This window comes from Anabas testudineus, chromosome 23 (genome assembly GCF_900324465.2).
Source record: "Anabas testudineus chromosome 23, fAnaTes1.2, whole genome shotgun sequence".
Lineage (NCBI taxonomy): Eukaryota > Metazoa > Chordata > Actinopteri > Anabantiformes > Anabantidae > Anabas > Anabas testudineus.
Window position 1 is genome coordinate 3,524,889 of NC_046631.1, and position 9,634 is coordinate 3,534,522.

The 9,634-nt window shown below is 39.7% G+C and overlaps 1 protein-coding gene and 1 long non-coding RNA gene across 2 annotated transcripts; one reads left to right on the top strand and one right to left on the bottom strand.

Moving 5' to 3' along the window:
* The first annotated feature begins 5 nt into the window (after positions 1-5).
* LOC113163707 lies at positions 6-1,597 on the top strand. Its single transcript, XR_003298928.1, has 3 exons — positions 6-78; positions 870-1,048; positions 1,142-1,597. It is a non-coding gene; the product is annotated as an uncharacterized LOC113163707 (long non-coding RNA).
* An 813-nt stretch (positions 1,598-2,410) lies between these two features.
* On the bottom strand, positions 2,411-9,010 carry LOC113163704 (plexin-C1-like). Its single transcript, XM_026362568.1, has 16 exons — positions 7,856-9,010; positions 7,424-7,546; positions 6,607-6,741; positions 6,396-6,496; positions 6,177-6,282; positions 5,935-6,088; positions 5,249-5,342; positions 5,055-5,130; positions 4,915-4,956; positions 4,664-4,797; positions 4,356-4,535; positions 3,938-4,046; positions 3,555-3,734; positions 3,304-3,471; positions 2,940-3,039; positions 2,411-2,649 (listed from the first exon to the last, which is right to left on the bottom strand). The coding sequence occupies exons 1-16, from the start codon at positions 8,876-8,878 to the stop codon at positions 2,588-2,590; spliced, it is 2,787 nt and encodes a 928-aa protein (XP_026218353.1). The 5' UTR covers positions 8,879-9,010; the 3' UTR covers positions 2,411-2,587.
* Positions 9,011-9,634: the final 624 nt, after the last annotated feature.

The following is a 9,634-nucleotide window of genomic DNA, read 5'->3' on the forward strand; positions in this document are numbered from 1 at the left end:
GAAGAAAGAAACAAAGCCGTGTTGAGGCAGGACCGGAACATTTCTGCCCTCATTCAACATCTTCTCAGTAAAACAGCAGTAAGTTCCTCTCAGACCGCTGTATGACTTTATTATGTAGATTTCTGCATGCTGAGCATATCCACATGCGATCAAGTGATGTCTGGATGACATCTGGTGTCAGCTCTGGGAAGTGCTGAGATGATTCACAGTATTATCAATTATAAAACACAAGAAAACTAATTAACATTATTAGGTGGCATATTTAAACTATGGTGATTCTGATTAAAGCATAACTTTAAAAAGTGTTCCTAGACTAGCTTTCTTTCCTCATTTAAAGCACATTCAGATTTAAAACACTAACAAGCAGAACATATTAAACTGAAACAATCCAAATCTTTAAATACGTGAGATGAGTCTTGTTGTTGTGCTCTGAATGTGTACACATTACATACTAACTAGAAGCTAAAGCTAGCTGCTAACGGGCTAGCTAACACTAACGCTAACGTCTGTCACGCCGAACAAAACCGCGCCTCCCTACCTGCGTCTGAAGGTTGTTGGTATCACACCAAGCAAACCAGCCTAACTAACACGGTGGCACACCTCACACGAAGGTGACCCCAAAAAAGAAAACGTAAAAGTTAATGTTGAACAGCTCAACACTCAGTTAACGCTGCAGCTCAACGGTGGTAGCCGTCGTTACTAACAGGTGAGTGTGTGTGGGTGACGTCACTGACTGACCCACCGCGCACGCGTCAAACACTATTTACAATTCACCTGAGGTGGACAGCTACACTGAAATATTGTTTTATTTATGTCATTTGTACCAAATCTAATCCCATGTGATGGAGTCTTCCTCTCTTCTCTGGCAGCTACACCTTTACCCATCAGTGAGCAGAGCCAGAGAGAGAAAAAATACCAGACCAACTCATCTGATGCACACACCAGAGGAAGGAGACAGAAGAAGAGGACAGCAGCAGCAGACAGCCTCCACCAAAGCCCAAAAGGTCTCACACACAATCCGCATTCAGCAGTCCCTGGAGGACCAGAGGTATGGCTCTGGTATGGTAATGTCCTTCTCCAGAGCTCATACAGAATTCTTATTGTACATTTGTAAATAGTTTTCTCACATCATGTTGCACAGGTCAGTGGTTTTGGTGCATTTTGCACGTTTCTTCATGTCTTGGCACTGGCCTGTGTCTGGTACGGTGGAAAATACCTCACTGAACAACAAGCTTCAGATTCAATTTCAAGACCTTTGACCTCAGCTGCAGACACAGAGTCAGAGACAACACCACTGCTGATCCACCAATGACAGTGAAGTCGAGCAAGAAGAAGAGGCTGTTAGAAGATGCAGGACAAGGATCTATTCTTCTCAAAATAAATACATTCTCAAATAAATACTGAATTAAAAAAATGAAAGTTTCATTTAAATATGTAAGATTAAATAAATATGAAGCCAAAACATAACAGAATTACAACAAAGAAAGTTTGTCATTTTTTGTGTTCATCAAAATGTTCATGTACTAACAAAGACAGGACTTGCTGATTATCTGCTGTCGGAACAGTTGTTAGGTTTCAGTTCTGTTAAATTAATTGACACAAGTCTAAATAAAACTGTGACATGCAGGCTGCAGAACATTTTCATTCTGTGTCACAGTACAGTGTATTAAATTCATATATAGTATGTAGAGTAGGTAAAAGTTCAACTGGTTTGTTTGTCTCAGTCAGTTGTGTCTGGGTGATTGATAGTTGAGGAAAGTGGAGATGAAAAACCTTTATCAATGTCCATATGCCATTAAAATTATTAAAAATGTGTGGTTCTTGAATGTCTGTTAAATGTTGAGTTGCAGAGCAGCGCTCACTCTCTCTACAACACTGACGTACCTGCCACACTTCTACATTGATCAGAGTTTTTATTACAGGACCAGCTCTGCAGTTCTGCACCGTGTTGTCTATTGACTCACTGGTCGTCTGGACACTAATTACAAGGCATACAATAAAAAATAAAACATATGAAACTAACATTTGATAAAAATAAACTTTATTATAAAATCTGAATTCAAGTACATTGGGATCTATTGACTTTTAATGTGCTCATACTTAACAAAAATAAAAAACTTTACTTAGCTTGGACATATATTTAGACTTGTTAGATGCTAGAATAAAATTTTTTTTACTTATTATACATACATACATACATATTATCCTCTCATTTTTTCCTGAGCTAAAGTACTTTATACAGCTTTAAATGAACATGTCAGTGTCTTCAGTTCAGTAGTTTGATGAGTCTGTTTCCACTTCCAGCTACACAGACCAGCACAATATTCATCTAAATGCTACTGAGTCACTCACTGTGATTCAGTCTAGTCAGATTACTGAACTTAAATTTGTTAACTGAGCTTCACTTCTGTACTGAATATCTCTACAACATACAACTGCACCTGACTGAAAATACAAAGTGGCTGCAAACATTTTGAGAACAGTAAGCAAGCTTTTAAAAAGGTGGATTATCAGTGAGGAATAAAAATGAACATGTGGTTTAATGTTCCACTGTGATAGATTCAATAAAAGCTGAGCAGGTTGGACATCATGATTGGAGCTTCATCTGAGCGCTGAGCTTCTTTTGCCATCGACAGATCAGCAGCAGCACTGAAACACAAACAGTTACTGAATTAAACCAAGGAGACAAATATAATTTCACCCATAAAGTGAAAGGCTCTCAGTCAGCATTTCTATTAAAGTAGTAGAAAATCCATCTTTGAATAACACAACACTGTGTCATTGAATATATTAATATCAGAATCTGCAGAAAAGTGATTGATTCAATTTTAGACTTTGTATAAACAGCTGGTGTTGAACAAACTGCACAAATATGACAAATACTGACTGAACACTGATTAAAATCCCTTTATCCTGTCTAGTCTAATGGATGTACTCACCAACAGTGACGCAAAGTATCAGTAGTAGACGCACTATCATTAGGACCCGATGTAATAAAGATGGAGGACCTAGCATTATTGTCTTGTCACCGTACTTTATCTGGAAAACAAGAATGATGTTAAGTGTTAAGATGTTTACTATAAGAGGTCTCACTAGAGCAGTGGTCCAAAAACACATATGTATACAGGAAACAGAACACATCTATTTTTATAATTACTACTTTGAAGAGTACTGAGCTATGATCAACTGTAAATTGATGCTACCTGTATCTATATATATATTCTGTACATGATTACAGTACAGTTGGTTTTGTATTTCTCTTTAAAACTGAGCAGCTTGGTGCACTTTCAATTAAAGTTTTACCATTAAATACTGAAATTCAATATCAGTTGTGTTCTCAATTTGACAGCTGAAAAACTCTGTCTTCTTATTGGTTTCTTTGTCCTTCATGATGCAGGGGTATTGTTTTCCATCCTGAACGCCCCACACTGACAACTCTGCTGCTGTCATCTCCAGTTCATCTTCCTTTTTCTGACATGATAGAAACAAATGTTGATTTTTTTATGTATCAATGTCCTAAAAATCAGTGCATGTGTAATAAAAACGTGCATTACTTGTAAGCTGATGAGCACTTCATTGCCTGTCTTAGTGGACGTGAAGGTGATGAACTCAGGATCTGGGTAGTAGGTGAAGCTTGTGGAACAGACCAAGGTTTCATTGGCTACTTTCAGAAACACAGAGCTGATAAAAGCAGAGCGAGTGTTTTCTGCTGCAGCTGTTTCATAGGTTAGATTCTGCAGTGGATAGAAGAGACATGTTACGACAAACAATTTATGTATGGAATAAATATAATTATACTATAGTTAAGTGGTAAATGAAGCACGATTCCACATTAAAACAGAGTTTAATATACGATAATTTAATATGTGATATCATGTGAGAATGAGCAGTAAAGCTAAGATAATAAAACAGTGTGTATGACACTCTATAGACCCACCTGAGAGCTGATGTTTCTGGGAAATATAACTTCCCGTGGATTATGGCTGTGAAAGACCCCTTCCACGAAATCCAGGTGGGATCCAAATACTGTAATAGTCCTCTTTCCACTGCAGGACACAGAACAGTAGTCAGAGCCTTGGCATTCAAATATGAATGAAAATGTATCCTGGCTGCCTCTGGTCCACTGCGGTTATCATGTGAATGGCCCTGATAGGAGTTTAAGTTTGATGTAGCGCTCTAGTGTGCAAAGGCCGCTGTTGCAAATAAAAGGGAAGTCGTCTCATGGTGTTAACATTGCCAAAAAAACGTATTTAGTTTGTGTTTCACAGCTCTCTTATTATTGAAACAATAATGAAGGCCATTTAGTTCTTTCTTTGATCAAGGATCCATGTCAAACACTGTACATCCAAACATACCTGAACCAGGTGCTGCTTGGTTCAGTTTTGATGCAGGATGGTGATGACAGGTAGATGACCTTACTGTTGCCATGGCAACTGCCGTCAGGGAGGACGACACATACTTTGACCACACCTTTAGAGTCGGTACTGGGGATGTGGAACGTCAGATTCACACCTGTGTTGTTCCACACAGGAGACCTGACCAGAGCACAGAGGAAGACACACACAGAGAATACTATCATATTGTAAAATGTCTCAATTACAAAATATTGGTGGCACTTCCCTTTAAACCATATTATCTTCATAATGTGTATAAACGGACTCACTCTTTGGGAGTACAGGTCATGTCTGACTGAATCCTCACTCTGGTCACCTCACTGAGGTTGTGACCTGACAACACTGCATGGTTCCTGCCGTAGAAAGACACAACACTGGGAGTGATGGAGGAGATGTCTGGTCTCTGACAGGAAAACACACACAATGACCATTATTTTATCACTATTCACAGATTTATTACTTTATGAATCAAGTGAGTTTCAGAGGAACAGTGTGTGTACGAGTTGAGGTTTGGACTCACAGAGAAGTTGACCCCTGACCTCACTGTTTGGCAAATACTGTCCTGTAGGAACAAGGAGACAGAAAAACTTCAGCAGCTGTAAAGGAGCTATTAATAAGTAGTCTATGTTAGGTAAATACATAAGAACATTTAATAATTACATTCCCCTGGCTTTGATTTGCCCACAAACAGCTGTCTGGGCTCCAGCTGCATCCAGACTCAACACACTCCTGAGACCTGAAGAAATAAACAAATCCTATCACCTCTTGGTTTTGACTTTAGCAGCATTAAGATGTTAGAAATATTGTTTCAGGAACAACTTTTGTCTAGATGAACTAAATGTTTATGTACTTACAGGACAGGTCTTGGTGATCCATTGATGTTGTTTAGCTTCAGTTGTTCTGTTAAAGTCAGCGTTCCCAGTGTAAATCTAACGGTGTAATGCAGGCCTGTTAAGTGAATATCAGAGTATTTGTCAAATAGTTTTCAGCAATGCACATTTTCATGCTATTTGACAGCACTGTATATGATAAGAGACATAACAGCTTTGTCAACTGGTGAAGAATCTTTCATGTGCTTGACTTATTCATTATTATTTTTAAATGCAATGCAAATTAACAACCAGGCCTTTAATGAAGATGAAGATACAAGGTCATTGATAGTCAGGTACATTTACATTTACATTTAGTCATTTAGCAGACGCTTTTATCCAAAGCGACTTACAAGTGAGGAACAAGGCAAGCAAACTAAATCTAAGTCAAGGAGAACCAACATCAAAGCAGAGTGCTATCGAAAAAGTGTTTCTGTTTCAAGAGATGTTAGAAAGAAAGGGTAGAATTTCTTTTTTTTTTTTTTTTTTTTTTTAAGTGCAAAGAAAGATGCGTAAGAGTTCCGTTTTCAGCAGTTTTTTAAAGATTGCAAGTGAGGTGGCTGAGTGTGCAGAGATAGGCAGTTCATTCCACCATCTTGGGATCACTGAGCTGAACAGTTTAATGTGGTAATGTGTTCAGTAGGTTATTATATTTATTAAATGTTACAGACCTTTAGCAGGAAGTGTACTATTTGTGAGGATGCAGGTGCATTGTGGGAACTGTGAAGAAGGACCAATTCTACAGGTAACTCCAGGGAACTGACAGGCAAAGTTCAACTGGTCGGTTTGTTTCACAGTCAGATGTGTCTGGATGATTAGTGAGAGCTGAGAAAGGTGAAGATGATGATGTTTAAAAGAGGAATAACTGAAAGACACAACTGGATCTAGTTCAAAGCTTGTATGTAACCTGTACCTGACCAGTGTTGTTCTTTACAAGTTTGTAAGAAACTACTTTCTGTTGGAAATCATCAGGAGTAGACAACCGCTCTGAGTCTTTACAGTCATCTTCAAATGTGCAACTGTACGGAAATAAATACATGTTAGAACCAAGATAACAGCTGTTTAAAGGTGTCAACAGTAACTTTACTACATAGTACACAGAAATGTGAGTAGTTACTGATGATTCTCTGACCTGTTCTTAGAGTTACACCAGACACAGTATGGATCCTGTGCAGACAAACACTCGTGCACGTTTCTATATGTGCTGCAGTTTGACACAGGTACATGCTTCATCTGGAACAATGAACATGTAGAAACAGCAGTTTAATGTCATTAAAAGACAACCTGAACATTTGTGTTTAACAAAGTCTCAAAGACTCATGACACATGTACAGTGTTCTTACCTGGTTTCTTAAAGCCACATACACATGTTTGTGATCCACCTGATCCAGATGTATTTTGGGAAACACTGGTCGGTTGTCACTGGCTCTGTAGAGCACTCTGGGACAGGTGGTGTGATAGTTCTTGTCCACAGCGAGCTGACAACAAGAAAGAAGCTTTGTTACTGTGTGTGCTTGTAAATATAATTTGTCTTGATTTTGCACACTTACCTTTTACAAATAAAACCTATAGGACATTGTAAATGTGTACTACTGTGTGGGCATGTCTGCATGTTTCATGCAGCTTTTTTTCTCACCACAGTTCAAACCCTGTTGTGTCTGCATTTCCTGACATTGTTTAGTTTCTCTTAGAACCAACTTCAACAAGCAGTCTTAAAATTATTCTAAAATCAAATCCTTCTTTTGACTATGACATATCCATTATATATTCTTTGCATGCTTTAACAGTCATGCTAGATTAATGTCAGTTAATGGACCTTAAGATATTATGTTGATTCTCCTGTTGCATGTGTGTGATCTGGGTTTTCCGTCAGTTCACTCTTTTCCGCTGTGAACTTTTTGTTCACACATTTATTCTCCACACTACATGCATTTACAAGGTATTTCCTGGAATGAGCCAAAAATTAAATATGACGATTTGAGTATTTTAGAGAATCTTACATCTTTGACATGTTTATAAATGAATATAATTTTCATGTAACTGAAACTTTACATTACTTTAGTTTCCATTGACAAGGTTAATCAAAATGTTGTCTGGATGATCTCTGGTCCTTTTTCTCAATTGCATCTTATTAGTAATAGATAATCATTTCATACACACCTTAATGAGCTGTCCATTTGCTGTTCCGATGAAGAAAACCATCCATGTCTTCTGCTTCACTGCCAACACAGAGGTCATGTAGCTCTGTCTGAAGAGAACTGACTTCGGCTTCAGTGTCATTGTCTGAAAAACAGAAACAAATCTATAGTCACTTTACATTATAAATGGTGCCACTAATTGGAAGATTCTGAACCATATTGTATTTTTTGGCTTATTCCAGGAACTACTTTGTGCTCACAAGGCTGCATTTTCTTTTGCAGATATATGATGCTCTGATCTTTAAATCTGATTTCTGCCCTAAAAAGGCTGCTTTCAAGTTCCACTCAAGCCCGGAAAATAATGATTTGCTGTAGAAATTTGTTTTAGTGCAACTAAAGTGAAAATACCCTATCACCCATCAACCCAACAGTTATTTATAATGAACAGACCCACCGTCGGTTTTGACCAAGCACTACAGGCACGACTGCAGAAATCTGGATCTGAGTCAGTGTTTCCTGTGAGATCTGGGCTGATGTCAAACACCAGCAGCTCGGTGTTGGTTCCAGTTCCGTCCACACTGAACACTCCGCTCCACAGCACCGGGGGTCCACCCGGGATCACAGAGGAGGCCACAAGTCTGCTGTGTTCACCACCAACATCAGAGACACGAAGAGTCGCACCCCGAAACGACTTCAGAGTCTGAGTCTTACTGGATTTACCTTCCAGCCAAATGAGACGAACTCTGTTGTTTCCAGAACCAGACCTGACGTTGGAGAGCAGATATATGGTTGAACTGATCTGGAATCCGTCCACAAACTCCACATCTACGTCTTTAACTCTGATAGAAGGTGTGCCATAGAGGTCAGAGAGAGAAAATATTCCTCCTTTCTTTTCATCGTTATCTGTGTTATAAAGATTCACAGTCTGTAAGTCTGAACCACACTTTTCGAGTTTTTCTTTTTCACTCTGAACCGCAGTCAGAATAAAAGTCTCGGATTTTGTCGGATCCTTCTTCACATTCACTAAAACCGCGACGGACGCGTCGCTGCGCTCCACTGGTCCCACCTGGATCTGCTCACTATGGAGACTTTTAGAGATGTCTTTCAGGTCCAGAACCTCACAGTAACCACATCCACCGTCAGTCCCACCGCAGCTGATCAGAGACTCGTTCCCAACAAATGGCAACAATACGTTGATGCTGAACGTTGAGTTCCACTGAGCCGAGTCCGAAACCCGGTTAAACTGCGCACCCCCCATGTCTGTCCCGTCCCTCAGGATCCCTCTAAGAGTCAGACTCCGGACCAGAACCAGGTCGTGGCTCAGCTGGTACAGTTTCTCCTGTGTAGCGATGTAAACAGTGTTGGTGGCCACAGCGAAGCGGCGGATGTCTCCATCAAAAGTAAAACCTTCATGTTCCTCCAGACACAGACCCGGTTCTCCACAGAGGATACAAATCAGTCCAAGCAGCAGGATCATGACGCAGAAATAACAACTTTGATCGAACCTTCACATACTGAAGGTTTCCCCTGTTTAACTTTTCCCAGAAGAAGGGACGTGCGTAAAAGCGCACTGCGCGACTGCTAAAAATAGTGTGTCGGAGGGGAACACACACACACACACACACACACACACACACACACACACACACACACACACACACACACACACACACACACACACACTTGTACACACGCACACGCATACACACTACACTGTTGCGGTTGGGGGTGGGCGGGTTGCGGCGTCGCATGGGTGGCAAGAACAGAGAGTCATTCGCTTGGTCTGTGCGTAAGCAGGCACAGTAATGAATTCACCCTTATACTCAATATTCGTCTTTTGCATATTTATGAATATTACTTTTAATGAAAACATGACTCTAGTATCTCAATAACGTCCATGTTCTGTGATCAACAGATTTAGAATCTGTTCTACAATCTGCAGCTACTTATCTTGCAGAGGCCCCACTCCTTAATAGTCAGTATTAGTAGGATCTATTTCCCGGAAGCAGTTGACTTTGTGCTTCTCTACACTGATACATATTGACACAGTGTCATCAAGATCTCATAACTCGACCCTTAGTAACAGCTACCTGGGGAAATGCTATTCTGACATGAGCCACATTTGAACCTTGTTCACCTCCAGCAAAAATAAAACCTATTTTGTCACATATGCAGAGAGGTTAATAGATTTAAAAGACCAAAACTGGGTTTTTAATACTAACATAATGATCTA

Coding starts and splice junctions, on each gene's coding strand:
- LOC113163704 (XM_026362568.1), bottom strand. CDS start 8,878: ATGATCCTGCTGCTTGGACTGATTTGTATCCTCTGTGGAGAACCGGGT. Junction 6,742..7,423: donor CAAATGGACAGCTCATTAAG/GTGTGTATGAAA, acceptor TCTTGTTGTCAG/CTCGCTGTGGACAAGAACTA. Junction 5,343..5,934: donor TAGTACACTTCCTGCTAAAG/GTCTGTAACATT, acceptor TTCACTTAACAG/GCCTGCATTACACCGTTAGA.